Consider the following 22,419-nt stretch of genomic DNA (forward strand, 5'->3'; position numbering starts at 1 on the left):
ATTTTATACTGGAGGGGCCAGATTGCTTTTGCTTTCTGGAGTTCCCACAGAGGCCCAAGTCAGATGAGGATCAGATGCTCTTAAGGCTTTCTCCTAAGGTCTCGATCCCTCCAGGAAAGATGCTGCCCTCAGGAATTTGGGGGCTGGGCTGGCCTGGGAGCAGGGCCTGGGAAAAATGCTGGTCCTAGCAAGCTGGTGCCACCCAGGGATGCAAAGGAAGATTGGGGTGGGAAGAGGCCCCAAGTTCAGAGGTCTGGCGTGCCAGGAGGAAAGATGGAGTGGGGAGCTGGGAGGGTGAATGAGGCTGAGGGAGTCAAGGTGCAGTGGGCACCTTGGGACTTACCTAGGAAAGATGCTGGCACCAGGAAGCCTACAGCTCTACAGTCCAGGGACACAAAGGGAGGTGGGGGCAGGACCAGGCCCAGAGGACTCCTGGGGACCGCAGGGAGGAATTGGGTTGGTCTGGATGCAAAGGATCAGGAAGCAGTGGGGATTCTGGGCCAAGAGTTCAGTTCAGAGGTCTGGGGTGCCAAGACAAGAAATGCGCCAGTACCCAGGACAGGAGGCGAGATGGGGTCGGGGAGTTGGGAGGGTGAATGAGGTGGGGGGAGTCAAGATGCAATGGGTGCCGAGGGACTAACCTAGAAATGATGCTGGCACCAGGAAGCTGGTAGCTGAGCTGCCCAGGGAACCAAAGGTAGGTTGGGGGTGGGACCAGGCCCAAAGGGCTCCTGGGGACTGCAGGGAGGAACTGGGTTGGTCTGGATGCAAAGCATCAGGAAGCAGTGGGGACTCTGGGCCAAGAGGTCAGCCCAGTGGTCTGGGGTGCCAAGACAAGAAATGGGCCAGTACCTAGGCTAGGACTAGAGATGGGGCAGGGGAGCTAGAAGGGTGAATGAGGCTGGGGGAGTCAAGGCACAATGGGCACTGAGGGCATCATTTTATTTCTTTAACCTACTGAGTCTGATTAGTGTTGCCTATGTGTGCATGATGTGGAGTCATCCACTGGGGCCTGGGGAACCTTCCAGTGGCCACACCCCTAAGGAAAAGTAACTCCCTCCATCAGTAGCCATCAGCTGCCCATAGCTCACCAGCTAAGGTCGGGGCCTCGGGAGCCCCTCATCCTTCCATCATAGAATATTTAACTCTCTTAGTCATGTGGAGGTCTTGTGCAGATAAACACAGCTCTTGTGTGTTCATGTGTTCAGCAGCCTTGTCATGTCCAGAGGACAGACTTTCACAGCATTTCTGCCTGCCCTCTAGCTCTTACATGCATTCTATCCCACCTTCTGTGATGATCCCTGAGCCTTGGGAGGAGAAGGTTGATATAGATGTCCCATCTACTGCTGAGCACTCAAAGTCCCTTATTCTCAGCACTCTGAAGAGTAATGTATCTCTGTATTAACCATGTGCCACTGCAATAAGAAGCTTCTCTCACCAAGGCTGGGAGCAGCACAAATCTATGAATATAAGCGTAAATACTTAGAAGGCAGTTTGATAACATGATCATTTAGAAAAACATTAATAAGTTCTCCAGTAAGACCTCTGACTTCCGTAGCCATGGTGTTTTGGCCATGTTTACAGAACCAAGTATGAATTTCCTCCTGTGGAACAAGCCTCAAATCCATTCAAGAGAGTGGTCGGTTATACAGTCTTCCCACTATTGCACTAATGGGTACATTTTTCCTAGCAGGTCAGTGTTGTAGCATGCAGGGTTCAGCACTGGATAAGACAAGACCACTGATACACACACACACACACACACACACACACACACACACACACACAGTTAACATATTTCAATATATGTATATTGTGTAATGGTCACACTAAGTTAACATCTTTCTAAACATCATTTCATTATGTTGAAAACATTCAAATCCCAGCTTTTAAAGATAAACAGTATGTAATTTTTCATCTAAAATAGCACTCTAGAACTTCTAGTTTCTATCTAAGTAGAACTTAGTACCTAGTGATCAACCTTTCACACCCCCTCTCCTTTTAGAGTCCACATATCAGTGATAGCGTATGATACTGTCTGTTCCTGGCTTATTTCGCTTAACAACTCTAGCTCCATCTGTGTTGTCACAGATGTCAGTATTTCATCACTTTTTTTGTGGCTGAGTAGCTTTCCAATATAAATATCCTATAATTTCTTTCTCTGTTCATCAATTGACAGACGCTTAGGTTGTTTCTATTTCTTGGCTTTTGTGAAAAGTTGTTTGATACAGGATGTATACTTTGATTGTAACCCTCCCTTTTCAGTATGGACCAGAATCCAGGTATTCTGTCTTGTCTGGTTCAACTTCCCTTGAGAGTAAACCTGTTTTATTCCTAGAATTGAGAGGTCCGTGGACAGGGTTTTGCCTGTGTGCTGCACTTGAATACCTTGTCCTGTTTCATCCTTGGGTTCCCCTTTGTCTTTGAAGGTACTGTGGATCTTAAACTCCTGAACTTGGATTCTGCTTTGGGAATTGACTTGCTTCTTGATTTGCACTTAGCCTTTTCCCTATTTCCTGCTGCCTGAATGCGGGGGTCAATGCCTGTACCATCACATCCAGCTCAATTTTTTTTCTCTCTCTCTTTTTTAAAATTTAACACATTATTGACTGTTTTTGAGTATTCAATTTGCTTAATCTTTTTGTTGTTCTTTTTGAAACAGGGTCTCCCTGTAGTGGGTCTGGCCTGGAACTCATAGAGATTCACTTGCCTCTTCTTCCTGAGTGCTGGGATTAAAGGCATGCACCACCATGCCCGACCAGTTTGCTTAATCTTGTCTGAACCCAGCTATTTTAAATTTGATTTTATGGGGCCAGATTAGATTTTTAAGGGTAAAACTGAAACAAAAATGTTAATGTGATTTTTTTTTATTAAAAAAACTTTTACTTTTTTTATGTGAATAAGTGCTTTGATTGCATGTGTGCAAGTGTACCTGTGTCATGCAATGCCTACAGAGGCGAGGGCAGCAGGTTCCTCTAAAACTGGAGTTATCTGCAGTTGTTAACTGCCATGTGGGTGCTGGGATCAGAACCCAGGTCCTCTTCAAGAACAGCCAGTGCTCTTTACCACTGAACCATCGCTCCAACCCCATTAATGTGATTTCTAACTATATATTTTAGTTTTTAAAACATTTGATTTTCATGGACTAGAGACCCTGCATGCTTTTGTTTTTTTATTTTTTTGGTTTTTGGTAGTAAGCCACTTTTGGCCACCTTAACTACATATTGCATTGCATGTATAAAGGTCAAGGTTCTGATTTGAACATGAAATGCTTTACTTTCTTTTATTTGTGGTTAACTGGGACTTACTTTCCCCCTGTAGTAATAGCTACATGATAACCTCATCTTTTAATTGTAATTATCATCTAGAATAATTTTTGATAATTTTAGAATATTGTTATTGCAGTACATAATATTATATAATATCTACTGCTTCCTTTTTTCACAGTATTTTGTATTGTTATTCATGTTACTCCACAGTTTTCATGTTGTAAACTAAAAATTTAGTATGTTAGTCATGTTTAGATTTGTTTAAAAATAATGTGATTTGGAGGTAATTTATGCCTAAATACCTTGCTCACATTTTTTTTTATAGTAAAGCCATTTGCAAATGAAGAAGAATATAAGAAAACTGAAGAAATAGTTCAAAAATTTCAAAATGGAATTGGAGAAAAATTGCATCAGAAATTACTTGAAAGGGCAAAAGGAAAAAGAAATTGGGTATTCATTTTAGTATACTTATAATTGAAAACTTGATGATGTTTAAAGAAGAATTTAAAATGCAGTCATTGTCATTATGGTCATCCAAAAGAATGTATGAATCACTTAATTGGAGAGCATTTATATTGTAAGTGGGCCCTTCTCTTACCTAAGAATTTGTTAAAATGCAAGTTTCTGGGAATAAGTGATTTTGATTCAGTAAGTCTGGAATGGACCTCCAAAATTCTTGTTTAAACTGGGCGCATGCCTTTAATCCCACCACTTAAGAGGCAGAGGCAGGTGGGTCTCTGTGAGTTTAAGGCCAGCTGGGGCTACAGGGAGACCCTGTTGCAAAAAAATAAAAATAAAAATTCTTGATAATTACTCCATGTGAGTTTGTTTTGAGCCACATTGGGGCTCCAGGCTTGGAGAATCCAGTGTCTTGTACATTCAAGGCAAGCTTTTTACTACTGAGCTAGATCCTTACTTATCCATGTGGTTCTGATGTAGGTGATTTGTAGACTATGTTTAACAAAAAGCTTTCCAGGTCACCATAGCCTGAAAAAAACCCCAAACCACTAAATTAGACAGGTTTTATAGGTGGCATAGACCTATTTAAACAGTACATGGGAGAAAAGGGTCTGCTGCAAAATTGAAATGAAAAATATTTATACATATTCCACATTTCAGTTAAGTAATATTGAGGGAGAAGCTGCTATAATTATCAAGGGTCTCAATTTTCTAACAGTGATCTTTGACTTCTTTTAACTCAGCTACTTCTCTGGTTACATGAATTAGATGGTGAGTTTTCATAAGTAAAAAGCATTACCTTGGTTGAAAAATAATGATGGCAACATAATTTTAAGAAGAAAATGTCTGATCTTTTTATGAGCCCTTGATCTTTATGATGAAATCATAACATTTTCTACTTCTAGATTCCTTTATTCTCAATTTTAACCTTGGGTGATTTTGATTAAAATGGGGCTTAAAGTTAAAGAAGTTGTTATTCTGCCTGTATTGTTTTTACTTAGGCTCTTTTTTCTGAGTCACTAGTTAGTTACAGGTTATAACATCAATTTCTTAAAAAGAACTCTGGGTAACCTAATAAGATCTGCTTACTTATATCTGAAATTCAGTTACTTGCTGTGAAGGACACATAAAAGGAATGTCAGTAAAAAGTATAAATTAGTTTTACAAATACTGAAGAGTTTTGAATTTCTGATTTAGTATTTCAGTGTTTGTTTGGAAAAGGAACTTTACAAATGTTTTAAAAACTTACCATTAGGTGAGGCTCTAGTAAATGTCTGTTATACTCTAGGAAACAGCTAAGTACCATGCTGGATATTTGTGATTTCAATATGATGATCTATCTGAAGGTACTTTTTCAGTACCTGCTTGTTTCATGTTTTAATAGTGTAGTTAAACCAAATAATATCTAAGATTTTATAGTTCCAAAAGGGAGAAGGAAAGGGGGAAGGAGAAAGGGAGGGAAATTGTCACCGTAGCAGTTTTCAATGATGATTTAAAAAAAACCATTTTCGAGTGTTGAAGAATAAGGAACAAATACAGCATCTCTTTGTTGTTGTTTGCAGTTAAATATTGTAGTGTTTTGTTTTGTTTTGCTTTGTTTTTTGTCTTTTTGAGACAGGGTCTCCCTGTAGTCCCAGCTGACCTGAACTCACTATGTAGACCAGGCTGGCCTTGAACTCACAGCGATCTGCCTGCCTCTGCCTCCCAAGTGCTGGGACTAAAGACATGTGCCACCACGCCTGTCATATTCTAGTGTTTTGAATGACATTAGACTGATGTTCTTAATTTCTTTTAGCTGGAAGAGTGGTGGCTCAATGTTGCCTACCTGGATGTTCGTATACCATCACAGTTGAACGTCAACTTTGTGGGTCCTTCTCCCCATTTTGAAAACTGCTGGCCTCCAAAAGAAGGCACTCAGTTAGAAAGAGGAAGTATAATTCTTTGGCATAACTTGAACTACTGGCAGCTACTAAGAAAGTAAGGATACTTATATAAATTTAGAAATTTATACTTTACTTGAAGTCTGAAATGTTGTGAATCTTAATTTACTTATTTGGGGAAGACTAATACAGTTGTGATGGTTTGATTTCTAATTTTAATACTTGCTTTTTGATCAAATACTTTTTTTATTAGAGAAAAATTGCCTGTACATAAAGTTGGAAATACTCCACTGGATATGAATCAATTCCGAATGTTGTTTTCTACCTGCAAGATTCCAGGAATTACTAGAGATTCAATTATGAATTATTTTACTACTGGTAAGTAAAATCGTGGATTTTTTTTTTTAAGTAAAGACATCAGGATTTGGGTAGTTGTACTGTGATTCCTAAGCTGCTGTGGCACACACAATTTTAAAGAACTGACCTTTGCTAAGTATCAAAGGCTTTCTGTGAACTTACCTTTCTTCCCTCACTACTAGTTCAATCATATTCATGATGACTTTAGCTTCTAGTTATAGGTGATCCATGACCACTCATTTCCTTCACCTAGTATCTTTGTTTCTATTCCTTAATATAGCCATTTTCTCCAGTAGTCATGCCCTAGACCCTGTAGCCAACACTCCATCACCTTTAATGTTGCTGCTTCCAATATCACTTTGATCTCCACTTTGCTGACATCCATCAGTACTTCACCTCAGTTATTTCTGTGACATGGTGTGCAATTCAGTGACCTTACTGGTCTGCACAACTGTGTCCTTTGCCCTCAAGTGGGTCCATAGCACTGTCTGCTTTATTTCTCAGTTTATTCTTTCACTTTACTAACAGGACAGTTTCATGCCATTCTGCCTCTTTATTCCCAGCTAATGAGTTCTTTTCTTATTAAATGCAAACAATAGTCTTATCAAATTGACCAGACTGTCTATAGTAGGGAGAATAATTGTCCTCTAAAGAAGCCTACTTCCCAGTCTCTAGCACTGTGAATATATTAGTTACATGATAAGGGGGAGTTAAGGTTGTTTATTAGTTGACCTTGAAATGAAATTAACTTGAATTAATCACATGGGTCCTAAGTAATAATGAGGGTTCTTACTGGTCAAAGGGGTAGACAAAAGAAAACCAAAGAAATGGCAGCACAAGAAAGGTATAGTTTTCCTATGATGGCTTTGATAATGTGTGGTAATAACTTTTAGAATATAGACATACTTTAAACTGTCATGACTTTTACCTAACCTTACATGCAAAAAGTTACTGTTACTGTTTGTAATATGAACAAGCTCATTGGCCCATGTGTTCCTCTTGTGACATGATCATATGGCCTTAATCCTTCAGGACCCTTCCTTGCCTTCCACCCAAGATAGTATATGAATGTGTGTATGCATGTTTCTGCATATCAAAACATCAGGGTGCTGCAAATAGTGCACTCATCTCATTGAAAACAGTGAAAAATTTATAGCACCTGTTTATGAGTGAGAGAGAGAGAGAGAGAGTGTGTGTGTGTTTGTGTGTGTGTGTGTGTGTGCTTGTGTATGTGTGTATCTCTGTGTGTGCTTGTGTGTGTGTGTAGGTCTAGGGATCAGAAAGGGATCAGAAAGGGTAAGATTCTATGATAAGAATGGGTCTGACTTTTACTTCTCCATTTCATGCTGGAGATAACTGTTTCAATAAAGAATGAACAAAGCCCTTGACTTGGGAGCATAGTTCCAAGAGAAATCTGAAGGAACAGGTTCTTAGCGGTTCTAGTCTGCTCTTGGCCTTAAAATGAATGCTAAGAGTCAGGCTGCTTCTTTAAGACATAACTATAATGTGTCTTAAAAGTATGGCAAGGATGGAAGAAGAAACCCTTGAGTTGAGGAATGTGGGCAGCCTCTAAACCAAGGAAAAAGAAGGAAATAGATTCTCTTCTAGAGCCTTCAGAAGAAACAAAGCCATGCCATACCTTCATTTTATCCCAGTAAGACTTATTTCAGATTCATCCTTCAGAGCCCTATATAATAAATTTGTATGGTTTCAAGCCCCTAAGTTAGTGGTAATTTTTTTATAGCAGCCATAAAGTACTTACCCAAATACTTATCCATTCTGTTTCCTTGTAGTACATTATTATACATCCACATACTTTATATTCCTTTTTAACAAATAGATGAACAGGGAGCTGAACTGTAGCTCAGTGGTAGAGATCTTGTCTAACATGTGTAAGGCTCTGAGTTTAATCTACATATCACAAACAAACCTTAAACAAAACAACCATTCTGGCTCCTCAGAACAACTGCTTTGTATCTGCTAGGTCCTGCTACTTTTTTATTACTTTCTCTTTCATTGCTGCATTATGTTTGCTCTTTCCATCTTTAATGTCTTTCATACTAAAAGAAAAATATTCATCTTTTTCCCTGGAAGTGTCATGTCACAGTCAAAATTATCATTCCTATTGGGGGGCTGGAGAGATGGCTCACTGGTTAAGAGCACTAGCTGGTCTTGCAGAGGACCCAGGTTTGACTCCCAGCACCCACATGGTGGTTAACAACTGTTCATAACTCCAGTTCTAGAGGATCTGAAGCCCTCCTCTGGCCCCCTCAGGCATTGCATGACACTGTTGCACTTCCACATACGTGCAAGCATAACACTCATACACATTAAATAAATAAATAGAAAGTTAAAAAAAGAAAATCTATCATTCCTGCCATGCATGGTGATGCCTGCCAGTATTAGCATGCTGAGGCTGAAACAAGTTGGGAATTAAGGCTATCCTGGGCTACATAATGGAGCCCTGTCTCAAAACAAGCTATCAAACATTCTTGCTTAGACAGTTCTCATCTTATCTGGCTATATCATCTCTTTTTTTCTGCTAACCAATTCATATTACCATGGGAGTGACCTTTTATTTTATTTATTATTATTTTTTTAGAAAGGGTTTCACTGTGTTACCCTGGCTGGCCTGGAATTTTCGATGGGGAGTGACTTTTTAAAGTACTGGTTAGATCACATGGCCACTCTTCTACATGAAACCCTCTATTGGCTTCTTTTCCATTATACTTAACATTGAAAGCTCATTTTGAGTTCCATGTGGTCTAGCCTCAACCTGACCTATCACTCTTGTGCTTTTTCTTCTGGGGAAGCTTTACTGAGCTTGTTTGCTTTAAGTAAAGCAGTTTACCTGGGTCTTCATACCTTCACAGGCGCTGTTTCCTCTTCCTGCTGAACTTGTGTGACTTGCTTTCTCATTTCAGTCAGATCTCTGTTCAGATATCCCTGAAGCTCGTTCTGAGGTTCCATACTCCTCTAATACCCCTTCCAAGTACTTATTGATTAATTTTGCATTAGGTATAGCCATAGTCTGCAATTACTATTAAAATAATCTCAAAGAGAAACTTCTTCTTTCAAATGCTTCTCTTCAGGATTCCTCTAATCCCCTTCTCCCCTTCCCATTCCTATGTCTAAGTAAAGCTTGGAAAATCCTGTAGCATTTTGGGGTTTCTTGTGGTCTACAAATATCTGAAACTTACAGAGATTTCTAGGTGTCACATTGACAAATTCCAAGAGTATGTATCAATGTCACAGTAACTGAGATTCTATTAATTTAGGAATTTTTTTCCTTGTGGTTATAGGAATCAAACTCAGCCTCACACATAATAGGCAAGCACTCTACCACTTAGTTATACATACATTTTTTATATTTAAATTGTGTGTTCTAACCAAATATAATATAAACCCCAAAATTGTATATTGTACATATCAATGGACCACCATATGATGTTTCAATATATGTGTACATGTCAAGTTAAACTACACGTCCTCAAACATCTGTCATTTCTTTCTGTCAAATTCAAAGTCCTTTTTTCTAACTTTTTGAAATATACAGTACACATTCTCTATGTATAGTTACTCTACCGTGCAGTAGCACATCAGAACTTCTTACTCTTGTCTAACCATAACTTAGTATGTATTAATTAACTTTTCCTCATCCCTTCCTCTTGCATAGTTGCTTTTGTTTGTGTGATACGTGTGATATATATGATAAGTAAAATATTGGAGGAATTGTAGTTTTATGTTAGCTTAAATTTGAGAGGTGTGAGACTTTATTTTGTGTTTCTGTTTCTTTTTTTCCAGAGAGTGAAGGGCACTGTCCAATTCACATTGCTGTGCTGTGTCAAGGCAGAGCTTTTGTCTTTGATGTGATGCATGAAGGATGCTTAATCACCCCGCCAGAGCTTCTCAGGTTTTCAAACTTCTTTATAAAAAATAAATTATATTTTTTTATTAATTTTGTTCTTTGACAATTTCATAATGTATGCAGTGTATTTTGACTATTCTCCTCAGCTCCCTTTCTCTCTACAAATTTCTTTCCCGATTCATGACTTTTTGTTTTGTTTTGTGACTCATTGCGTTTAGCCAGGACTGTATTGACCTTGGGTTTGGAACTTCCCATTGGAGCCTGGTGGGCTCAGCAGTGGGCACATAACTGAAGACCATGGCACCTCTTCTCTCAGAACCTGTCAGTAGTCAGTAGTTCAACAGTAAGAAGTAAGGTGCCAAGAGTCTTCCTACATTCATAACTGGATATTGATAAGTCCAGTGCCATGATCTTGATGGCTGTGTTGTGCTTAGAAGATGGCATTTTGCAGCCCTTCTCCCTGTCTTCCAGTTCTTACGTCCTTTCCATTCCCCCTTCCTCCATGTTCTGTATGCCTTAGAAAGGGCAATATAAATATCTTGTTTAGGCCTGAGCCCTCCATCTTGGGCAGCCATGAATCTCTGCATTCACCACCATTTACTGAAAAGAGAGGCTTTGCTGATTAAAGTCGATTGTAGTATTAGCCTATGGCATAAACATAGATAATTTAGGAATCAGTTTGACACTGTCTATATAAGAACTTTTTTTTTCCTTTTTTTTTTTTTTTTGGTCTTTTTGAGCAGGGTCTCCCTGTAGCTCCAGGTAGCCTGGAACTTGCTATGTAGACCAGGCTGGCCTCAAACACACAGAGATCCACCTGTCTCTGCCTCCTGAGTGCTAGGATTAAAGGCGTGCACTACCATACCCAGCTAAAATATAAGAACTTTTTTTTTTTTTTTTGAGACAGGGTCTCCAGCTGTCCTGGAACTCACTATGTAGACCAGGCTGGCCTTGAACTCACAAAGATCCGCCTGCCTCTGCCTCTGCCTCCCAAGTGCTGGGATTAAAGGCATGCGCCACCACACCCGGCCACATTATAAGAACTTTTTAAAAACACACATAGTATCCATTATCACACTCAGTGGCTTGTCCTTTACAAATTAACGATAGTTCTTTAGGATATTAATATATAATTAACTTCAGATTTTCTAAATGATTTTGAAAACATTGGGTTGCATATATCTATAGGTAATATAAATGATTTTGGTTTAGATTTTTGTTTTTTTTGAGACAGGATCTCCCTATAGCCCAGGCTGGCCTGGAACTTGCTATGTAGACCAGGCTAGCCTTGATCAGTCTCAGAGATCTCTCTGCCTCCTGAGTGCTTGGATTAAAGGATCTCTGTGAGTTCAAGGCCAGCCTGGTCTACATAGTGAGTTTCAGGCCAGCTGGGGCTACAAGAAGACCCTGTCTCAAAAGACAAAAAAAAGAAAATTTATTTCTTCATGTGAGAACCCTATTATTCACTCACTTTATGTTTAAAGATAGATGAAGTTCATCAAACTGGGATTGCGATAACGGAAACACTTTCCTCATCCAGTGGAGTTCTTCAGACAATTATGTTTCTTTCCTTCTCTGTTTGCTTTTTATTCCTCTTTGAAATGTGGTCTTGCTGTGTTTCCCAGGCTTTCTGTGTTGTCCTACCTTAGCCTTTGCAGTACTAGGATTACAGGCCATGTGCCGCTGTAAACAGCTAGGTCTTTAAAATGTAATAGTTATAACAAAATGACACCTGGGAAAATATTTTAAATTGACTACGTGATCCTTTTGTGTATAAAACACAAATATTAATCAGGCATATAGTTATAAGCCCTCTTGTATGTATGTGTACACAATTTTTAATTAGAGAGGTTTTATGATCTCTATAAGATTAATTATCAAAATACCTTTTTCAGGTTATCCACTAGAAAAGGTGTTTATTTAAACCCTGGAAATGCACATATATTTTCAAAGTTTAAATGATACCATTTTAAAGTCTTGTCCAATATACTTTTGGTGTTAATAGAACAAATAATTACTTTCTTTTACATTTTGTTTTTGTGTCTATGTGTGTATGGATATATGTGTGCCATGGCGAGTGTGTAGGGATCAGAAGACAACTTATGGGAGTCTGTTCTCTCTCTCTACCATGTAGGTTCTGGGGATTGAACTGAGGTCATCAGGCTTGGCAGCAAGCAACTTAACTGCTGAGCTATCTCCCTGGCCCCACATAATCACTAAAGAAAAAGATCATATGGGAAATATTGTTACTTAGGTCATAACCTGTTTCTTTAGCTGATACACCAAAACATTTAAATGCTAATCAGCATCATGACCTGTTAAAGACTTACATAGCACCCTGTGTCCATGGTGTTTTTGAATATGCTATTTTAAATTTTCCATAAGACAACTGACATATATCTACAAGAAATGCCACAGTGAACCTCGAGGACCGGGTGTGGCAGCATTAACTAGTGAGGAGCGAACTCAATGGGCAAAGGTAAGAATTTATGCTGGTCTTAATAAGCCTGCTCTCTAAGAAACTCTTCAATATTTTCTGAATATATTGTATTTAAATTTTAACATTTGATCATTATCTCTTTGACATTTAGGCACGAGAATATCTCATTGATCTTGATCCAGAGAACTCGACTTTGTTAGAAAAAATTCAGACCAGTTTATTAGTGTATTCCATAGAGGATTCTAGTCCACATGTAACACCAGAAGATTATTCTCAGGTACCTTTTAAAATATATATATTTCACTCAGGAGGCAGAGGCAGGTGGATCTCTGTGAGTTCAAGGCCAGCCTGGTCTACATAGTGAGTTCCAGGACAGCTGGGGCTACAGGGAGACCCTGTCTCAAAAAAGACCAAAAAAAATTTATATTTATATATATATGTGTGTATATATATATATTTTTTATGCTTATGAGTGTTTTGCCTGCATGTGTATATGCTTACCATGTGGGTGTCTGGTGCTCATGGAGCCAGAAGAGGGTGTTGGAGCCCCTGCAACTTGAGTTACAAAAGGTTATGAGCTGACATGTGGGTGCTGGGAACTGAACCCAGTTCATCTACAATCTTAACCACTCAGACATTTCTCCAGCCCCCCTTTAGATGACATTTTTTTATGTGTATGAGTTTATTGCATGCATGCAAGTTCACCTGTGTCATGCAGTGCCCACGGAGGTAGAAGATCTCCTGGAACTGAAGTTTCAGATGATTGTTAGCCACCATGTGGGTGCTGGGACCCAAACCCAGGTCATCTGCAAGAGCAGCTATTGTTCTTAACTGCTGGCCATCTCTCCAGCCCTCAACTGAAATTTATTATATACCAAATTGAAACTTATGCATGAGTAAGTAGTGCTTTGTAAATACATGCCATATTAAGTTTGTTTAGATATGTTTTGAATCATGTTTGAAGAAGTATGACTATTATTTGCATGTCAGTGCTTTCTCAGTCCTTTTTGATACTTCTTTTTTAAGTTTTCTTGAATAATAATTTTATTGATTCTTTGAGAATTTTATACAGTGTACTTTGGTCATATTCAAACACCCCTCCCATCTTCTCTCAGACGTACCCCCACTTTCCTACCCCCCTCCCACACACACACACTTCATGTCTTCTAATTTTTTTATTGCCCATGGAGTCAAATTAGTGTCTCCAAATACTCTTGGGAGTGTATTCATCTCTTGTAGCGTGGTCAGCCTACTGGCGTTCACACTTAAGAAAACTGATTCTCCCTCCCCTAGCAGTTATCAGTTGTCTCTATTATTCCTCAGCTAGGGGTGGCACTTCATGCCTACCTCACCCCTCCATGCTGGGATCTTGTCTATCTTGGGCTTTCTCACGCCTTTGCATGCTATCACAATGGCTATAGGTTCATATGTATAACTGCCCTTTATGTCTAGAAAATACTTTTGTTGTAGTCATCCACCACCTCTGGCTCTTAAAATCTTTCCATATGATACTTTCTGAGCCTTTGCGGGAGGGGCACACATAGAATATTTGCATGGAACATGGAAGCAAATTAATTTCTCTTTCCAAAGAATCTATCTATAACCCACACCAGTAACCTTGACTTGTTGGGGTGGGGGTTCTATCCTAAGAATTATATCTCCCTTGTAAGTAATTGATTATATCATTTGGTTTTCTTGAACATACTGACTTCAGTGAGTTTAAGGGTGAATGTGGCTTCTTTTTGTTTTTATCTTTTTTTTATTTCCCAACCCCGAGTAATATTTATTTCCTAGGAATTGAAATGTAGTCATCATATTCGTAGAAGTCTTGTCTTTTGAAAGAAATTATTTCATAGTGTTTTTATCAGTATTAAATGATAGGAAAATATAATCTGGGATTAAAAATCTTGACACTAGAAACCAATGTTTTTTAACTTTCAGAGAGGAGGAAAATTGCTAATGTACTTCTTCAGGAATACTGCAGCGTTGTTCACACTACAGTCTGTACTTAGAAACACAATTAGATTATAGCCCACCATATATAAAGATGTGTATATATGCATGCACATATAATTGAGAGTCCATAAAACAATAATTACGGGGCTGGAGAGATGGCTCAGCTGTTAAGAGCACTGACTGCTCTTGCAGAGGACCCATGTTCGAGTCCCAGCACCCACATGGCAGCTAACAACTGTCTTGTAACTCCAATTCCAGAGGATCTGACACCCTTTTCTGACTTTCGTGGGCATTGTATAACATGGGTGCACTTACATGCATGCAGGCCATACACTCATACACATAAAATAAAAATAGTAAAAAATAAAATATTAGGGCCGGGGTGGTAGCATACGCCTTTAATCCCAGCACTCGGGAGGCAGAGGCAGGCAGATCTCTGTGAGTTCAAGGCCAGCCTGGTCTACGTAGTGAGTTCCAGGCCAGCTGGGGCTATAGGGAGACCCTGTCTCAAAAAAAGAAATACTTTTACTGTCTGTCATGCCCTATGCTATTTCTATTCTGTTTTCTTGTTTGTAAAGAATGTTATGATACTTTAAATTGTTTAGTGACTAATTAATGGGCCAGAATCTACAGTTTGAAAAAACTTGACTTAGTGGTATAGGAATTCTTTTTTTTTCTTTTTTTTTCTTTTATCTTTTTGAGACAGGGTCTCCCCGTAGCTCCAGCTGTCCTGGAACTCACTTTGTAGACCAGGCTGGCCTTGAACTCACAGAGATCTGCCTGCCTCTGCCTCCCAAGTGCTGGGACTAAAGTACCACCATGCCGGGCAGGAATTCTTAAGACATTTTATTTGTAACTCATTAGGCTTATACTATGCAAGTTACGAAAGACTTGTTTTCAGTTGTATGTTCTGAAAGCATCAATGAATAATGTATTAGCATTCTGTTTTCTGGTTGGATTTTCATAACCTGAGATTTGGAAATAGCTGAAGTAAGGCCCAAAATTATTATCTCTAGAGGGTAACTATACTAACATTTTATTAAGTTTGATTGACTTGAAAACGAAAAGTGGAATGGTACATATGTTTAAGTGTACTTGCTAACCAATGTCAAAACCCTTTTAATTTGGAAAAATAAAATGTATTTTAGGTTTTGGAAATGCTCCTCACTGGAGATCCAGCAGTACGCTGGGGTGACAAATCCTATAACTTGGTTTCCTTTGCTAATGGAGTATTTGGCTGTTGTTGTGATGTAAGTATATTACAAAAGTGTAAGTTAAACAACAAATACACATGTGTGAGTAAACACGTTTTTTAGTTTTATATCACAATAAAATCTGTTGCCGGGCATGATGGCACATGCCTTTAGTCCCAGCACTCAGAAGGCAGAGGCATGTGGATCCCTGTGAGATTGAGGCCATCCTGGTCTACACAGCAAATGCCAGGCCAGCTGGGGCTACAGAAAAGCCCTGTCTCAAAAAGACCGAAAAAAACCCAAAACTGTTGTTATGAAGTTGCAGTGAAAGTAGAGTATAGATCAAGTTACTCCCTTCTGTTGGAAGACCAACAGTTTGGTGCATATCTGCAAAAAGGATTATGAACTGTAATTTTTGTATAGTATAATTTCTTAAAGCTATTGTTGTCATTTGCTAAAAGTCACAGCCTAATTTGAAAGATATTACCTTGCTTATGTATATGTTCTGTACTTAGGGAAATCTTACGGATATATTTCTAGATTTCAAGATTTGCTTAGTGATTAGGCAACTATTTTCCTAAAACACGACTAGGATATTTGGGACACTAGACTATGAGCATTAAAATGTCTGGTACTTGCTACCATTTTTATTATCCTAAAAAAAAATTGTTTTTCTTATTTCTCTCCTCTTTTCCCATTATCTTTACTAGCACTCTTTTCTGTTCAGGAAATTAAGGTTTCAGTTTTTGATACTGGAGATTGTTAGGAGGTACTGTGTGCATATTGGACAAGTATTCTACTACTGAGCTACAGCCCTAGCCCTGTATGTGATTTATTAATCGGTATTTATTCAATTAGGCATTAGCCTAAGAAGCTATTTGCTGTATACATATATACCTAAATATGGGTAAAGCAGACTTGGAGTGTCCAAATACTTTCATTAGAAATCAGTTTCCCCTGCCTGGTGTGGTGGCGCATACCTCTAATCCCAGTACTCAGAAAGCAGAGACAGGTGGGTTTCTGTGAGATTGAGACCAACTTGGTCTACATAGCAAGTTCCAGGTCAGCTGGGGCTACAGGGAGACCCTGTTTTTTAAAAAAAGAAGAAAAGTTCATTTCCCCATTTTTACAGTATGAACTTCTTTTTAGGCAGACTGTCCAGTGTGATTGTTGTGCCTACAATTTCAAGGGTCATTATAGCTCTCTTGGCTGAGTGACCCCAATGGAAATAGCCAACTTGTATTTTTTGGGTGACTCCAGGAAAGGTCCTGAAATACTTTGGTTGTAATTGGCGTGTGTGAATCACTCGTCTGGTTTTGGGAATCAGAAGTTCTCATCAGCCTAGCCCAGGCCACTTACCAACCTTGGAACTAGTAGGTAGAATCAATCTCTGTCAACTCAATATAGACAGTGTCGTGGTTGGTGCTAAAAGTAGTTGCCTATTATAGTAACTCACGGGAGTGATTGGTGAAAGATTGCCCTGAGTCATTTTGAATATTTGGTTTCTGTCTGTCTTTCTTTTTTTTTTTTTTTTTTTTTTATCTTTTTGAGACAGGGTCTCCCTATAGCCCCAGCCTGGCGCTCACTATGTAGACCAGGCTGGCCTCAATCTCACAGGGATCCGCCTGCCTCTCCCTCCCAAGTGCTGGGACTAAAGGCATGCGTCACCAGTCCCGGTTTATTTGGTTTCTTTGCTGTTACTTTGTATCCACAGTTGGCAAATATTTCTTATTGATTACCTCAGTTTTCTTCTTTTCTGAGTCTACCTGATACTCCTTGACCTTCCTCTGTTTTATATTCCAATTTATTCTCTGCCAAGTGTCCTTTATCAGATAATTAACTGTCTTCTGGCTTTTTTCTTAATTTCTCTTGGGCTTGCCTACTACAAAAAGATTAATAATACCTTTCTTGCTCATTCTGATTGGTTCCAGTAAATTAGGTAGATGTTGATCTATTCTGTTAAATGAAACAAGTATATGATAATATCTGAAAATTCTAAAACTATAAAGCACTGTACAGTTGTGAGATACGGTTCAAATATTGGTTTGTCAGTGACCTGCCACTCTTGTTATGTACCTTATTGCTAACAGATGAATTCCTTATGCATCTTGTCCTAACCTCTCTTAATAGCCTAGTTGAGGCTGGTAACAGTCAACCAGATTTACAAGTTCCAACAATTCACGATACTGGGCTGCAGAACCATAGTGTTAGGGTAACATTTAAGCACCTAATTACTGCCTCTGAAACTGGGTCCATATCTTAAGCCTTCCCTCCTTTTCTTTCAAAGCCAGTTCTGTATCAAGTCAGTTCATGAAGATAACAGTTTAATGTAACGTGGAAGCAGTAACATAGAAGGAGCCATCTGATACAGTTGTCACCAAGGGGACGTGGAGATAATAAGGGCAAGGAAGTCTGTCCTCCAAAATTAGAGATGGGAAAATTCTAGCTGGAATTCTTTCCCTAAATATAGCCATCAAACTTATAACACCGACTGCTACAACCCATCTTTCCCACATTTCTTAACATCAAGAATTATTTCTGCCATATCTAGGCATTCCTGTAAATATGTCTACAAAATAATTCTGTTTTCTAATACTCATTTGGTGGTCCTCTGTGGGGTCTCTCCCTCTCCTCGCGGGTCGTTGGCCCCCGGTCCACGAGGACAAGGAGAGCAGAAGCGACGAGCGGGGTCAGGACGGCCAGTGAGCACTGACGGAAGAAAGCCCTTCCGGGGAGGCAGGTTCAACGATGCAAACAGCTCCAGACTCAGTGAAACAGCTCTAGATTCAGTGAAACAGCTCCGTTTATTCAGTGGGAGAACTTTGGCAATAGCCAAAGCCTCAGCTGATAGGTGCTCATAGTATGCTTTATTTACATGTGGCAGTGGGCTCCTATTTACATGTGGCAGTGGGCTCCTTTTACATGTGGGCTCCTATTTACATGTGGCAGTGGGCTCCTTTCAGTGGACTACCAGGCAATGCCTGATTATCATATGGAAAAAACCTGGGGGTAGTTTTTACTCCAGGTAACTATGCCAAAGGTCATGTTCCAAATAAGGTCAGGCATCCGTGCTTGGTGGCACTTTCCAGGTAAGTCAGGAAAAGAGCAGGAGGCCCCCTGCTGAAAAGGGGAGTCCTTCCATATAGCGCTGAGCCCCTTAAAGCTATCCAGACATGGAGGACTACAACCCTAACAGCAGGGTTTCCCAACAGTCCTCTTTAGCTGGAAATGTTCATACTCATCCTAAATGCCCTCAGATAGTCAGCCATCCCCACCCAATTACCACACTATAATTCCAGAATATTTCCTCGTTGCACAGGGTATGCCTGCTTTGACTTCCAGTAAAAATAGCAGTTAAGTTCTCTGAACTTTTCAATTTACTATTACACACATAGACAAGACCCCAGCAGCCCTAACTGTGTTTCCAGCTTTGAATGTTTGCTCACTCTTTTATCTCTCAGAAAATAAGCAGTTCTTATTCTGTAGGCTAGCTAAGTGTTTATCATTAGGGTAAGGCGTTTGAAGATGCGTATACCTTGTCTGTTAAAAGTGGAGGAAAGTGAAAAATGCTGTCTCAAGTTTTAATTTGACACAAACTACTCCAAATCTTGTTTCCATTTTAGCATGCTCCTTATGATGCAATGGTTATGGTAAACATTGCTCACTATGTTGATGAGAGAATCTTAGAGACTGAAGGAAGATGGAAGGTATGTCAGAACAAATAAATACTTCATCCCTTTTCCACTAACCATGTACATAGATACATTTTAAGTCCTCTATTTTCAGGGTTCAGAAAAAGTACGAGATATACCACTTCCAGAGGAGCTTGTTTTCACCGTGGATGAGAAAATACTAAATGACATCTACCAAGCTAAAGCCCAGCATCTCAAAGGGGTAGAGCTTTAATTTCTCTTTATTTGTTTGTTTATTTATTTATTTATTTATTGTCTTTTTGAAACAGGGTCACCCTGTAGCCCAGCTGTCCTGGAACTCACTATGTAGACCAGGCTGGCCTCGAACTCACAAAGATCCGCCTGCCTCTACCTCCCAAGTGCTGAGATTAAAGGCGTGCGCCACCATGCCCAGCTTCGTTTCTCTTTTAAATAATAATGCTTTAGCTGCCATATTTGAAAATGTGACTATTACCCAAGTACGGCTTCATAAAACCTTTAAAAATTATAGGTTTGACACCTTTAGTTCTTTATGTCTGATTAGTTTAATACAAATAATGATTGATTCTCTTTGGTGCATTCCTGTTTGCTTCTTTTAGGCATCTGATCTACAGGTTGCAGCATATACCTTCACATCTTTTGGCAAAAACCTCACCAAGAAGGAGGCGCTTCATCCTGATACCTTTATTCAGCTGGCACTTCAGCTCGCCTATTACAGACTTCATGGACGGTAAGGACCATTTGCTCTCCACTTTCAGCATCTTGCAGTTGAAGGTTATGTATTTTACATAGCCAATACATCCTAACTCCCCTGTGGTTTTTCTCACCCTTTTCACTGTTGGAACAGTTTCTTACTCTGTGCTCCCACCAGTTTGTTAGAGTTCCAATCTGTGACAGTTTTGTATGTTTTCCTCTTCGTCCTTTTCCAGTGTATTCATTTGCTGCTTTTGAAGGCTCTGCTCTCCTCTAAGAGAGGCTTTAGCTCTGTAAAACTATTGTGCATATTAATGACTTGCAAAAATTATCTCCCTTTTTGTGCGGTGTCATTTGCTCTTGCTCTTTTTTCTAAGTTTTTATATTCTGTCTGTATGTGTGTATTGCCTGTATGTATGTAAGTGCACCTGTGTCATACTGTGCCCTCAGAGGTCAGAAGAGGACACTGAATTCCCTGGAACTGGAGTTTGGGACAGTTATTAGCAACCATGTGAGTGCTGGGAATTGAACCCAAGTCTTCTACAAGAGCAGCCAGTGCTCTTAACTGCTGATCCGTCTCTCCAACCCTTTTTTAAAGTTGGTTTTTTTTTTTTCAAATTGCTCTTTTAATAGTATCCATTGACCTATGCAGTTACATTTTGATGAGATCCAATGTATTTTTCTTTTGTTGCTTGTTTAAAAAATCATTACCAAATCCAATGCAATGAAGATTTTTCCCTGCCTTCTGATATTTAAAAGTTTTAGCTCTTACTGTAGATCTGTGATCCATTTGAGTTAATTTTTTAAAATTATTTTTATTCTTATGTGTATGAGTGTATTATCTGCATGTATGTAAGTGCACCATGTGGTACAATGCCCGATGAGGTCAGAAGAGAGCATCGAATCCCCTGGAACTGGAATTACGGGGTCATGGGCAGTTTTAACTGCAATGTAGGTGCTGGGAATTGAACCTGGGTCCTTTGCAAGAGCAGCCAGTGCTCTTAACTGCTGATCTATTTCTCCAGCTCCAAGTTAAGTTTTTTTTATATGGTATAAACTGTAAGGTTAAGAATCTATGTTAGGGGGCTGGAGAGATGGCTCAGTGGTTAAGAGCTCTGGATGCTCTTGCAGAGGATCCGGGTTTGGTTCCCAGTACACATATGGTGGCTAACAACCATCTGTTTCTCCAATTCCAGAGGATCCAATAACTTCTGACTTCCTCCAGCATTGTATCACATGGATGCACCTACACACATGCAGGCAATATTCTCATGCACATAAAATAAAAATAAATAAAATATTTCTTAAAAGATTGTATGTTAGGATTCTCCAGAGAAACAACTTGGGGGTAGGTGGGAGTGGGTAGGGGTGTGTTTCGGGGGACTTAGGGGATTGAGATTTGTTATGGTGATTGGCTTACATGATTACAGAGAAAGACAAGTCCTGTGCAAGGTAGAGAAGCAGCAAGTTGGTAGTGTGAGTCAATGTGAGTGCAGATTCCTGAGAAGTGAGTCAAATTGCATAATAGTCCTACCTAAGTCTCAGTCCAATTCTGAAGGCCCAGGGGCCAGAATCACCAGTGTCTAAGGGCAGGAAAAGATGGATACTCCAGCTCTTATGGTGACTTTGCTATTCCTCTGCCTCATTTTTCTGTTTAGGCTCCCAACAGATTAGATAATGCCCACCCACATGATGAGGGCAAACCTTTTTTCACATAGCCCAGCGGTTCAAATGCTACTGTCTGGAAACAGCCTCACAAACACACTTAGAAATAATGTTTTACTTCTTCTCTGGGCATTTGTTCTCCCAGGAAAGTTAATACATGAAATTAACTATCCCTGGGTCCAGTTTGATGCTTTTCCAGGCAGATACTCAATTTACACAGACTTGACGATACTGTGCTTCCTCCAATTGTATCACTGTTGATTCGTTCTCTTCAGTTGACCCTTATGCCTTGACTTTTCTCCACTGGCAGGTTTCTGATTATTGATTCATTCTCCTTGAGTTGTTATAGGTCCACTCAAATTTTTATTTTTGTTGAGTCTTATTTGGTAGTTTGTTTTTGAAATATGTCCATTTTACGTAGGTTATCCAAGTTACTAGTATGCAAATGTTAATAGTGGGGGTTTTTTTGGTCTTTTTGAGACAGGGTCTCCCTGTAGCCCTAGCTGTCCTAAAACTCACTGTGTAGACCAGGCTGTGCCAGGCTGGCACAGAGATCCACCTGCCTCTGCCTCCCGAATGCTGGGATTAAAGGCGTGTCCCACCATACCTGGCAATAGTGTTTTTTTAAAAAATAATCCTTTTATTTCTATAAAGTCAGGAGTAATGTCTCTTCATTGCTGATTTTTGTAATTGAAGTCTTATTTTTTCTTAGTTGATCTCTTCAATGAACCAACTTTTTGTTTCATTGATTTCTTCCTCCTTTGTAGTCTCATTTTATCTCCATTCTAATATTTCATCTTTTTTCTTTTTGCTAACTCTCTTTTTTACAGTTTTGTAAGATACAGTTTACTTTACTGATCTGAGATCTTACGTTTTTTTTTTTTTTTTTTTTTTTTTTTTTTTTTTTAAAAAAAAAAAAAAAAAAAAAAAGAGGACGATAAATCTTTCACTGTGATATATCAAAATAA

At 39.3% G+C, this 22,419-nt stretch overlaps 1 protein-coding gene across 2 annotated transcripts in view; it reads left to right on the forward strand.

The window, feature by feature from the left end:
• Crot (carnitine O-octanoyltransferase) overlaps nucleotides 1–22,419 on the forward strand; it is a 40,564-nt gene that overhangs the window by 7,253 nt on the left and 10,892 nt on the right. For both annotated transcript variants that reach the window (XM_017795441.2, XM_008822482.3), the window contains exons 4-13: nucleotides 3,595–3,719; nucleotides 5,524–5,705; nucleotides 5,862–5,986; nucleotides 9,770–9,878; nucleotides 12,219–12,312; nucleotides 12,425–12,550; nucleotides 15,378–15,479; nucleotides 19,046–19,129; nucleotides 19,209–19,316; nucleotides 19,693–19,823. In XM_017795441.2, coding sequence (XP_017650930.1) covers nucleotides 3,595–3,719; nucleotides 5,524–5,705; nucleotides 5,862–5,986; nucleotides 9,770–9,878; nucleotides 12,219–12,312; nucleotides 12,425–12,550; nucleotides 15,378–15,479; nucleotides 19,046–19,129; nucleotides 19,209–19,316; nucleotides 19,693–19,823 — 1,186 coding nt within the window. The remainder of the gene's footprint in view (nucleotides 1–3,594; nucleotides 3,720–5,523; nucleotides 5,706–5,861; nucleotides 5,987–9,769; nucleotides 9,879–12,218; nucleotides 12,313–12,424; nucleotides 12,551–15,377; nucleotides 15,480–19,045; nucleotides 19,130–19,208; nucleotides 19,317–19,692; nucleotides 19,824–22,419) is intronic.

The sequence above is a fragment of the Nannospalax galili genome, unplaced genomic scaffold (assembly GCF_000622305.1).
Source record: "Nannospalax galili isolate Female #2095 unplaced genomic scaffold, S.galili_v1.0 scaffold85, whole genome shotgun sequence".
Classification (NCBI taxonomy): Eukaryota; Metazoa; Chordata; class Mammalia; order Rodentia; family Spalacidae; genus Nannospalax; species Nannospalax galili.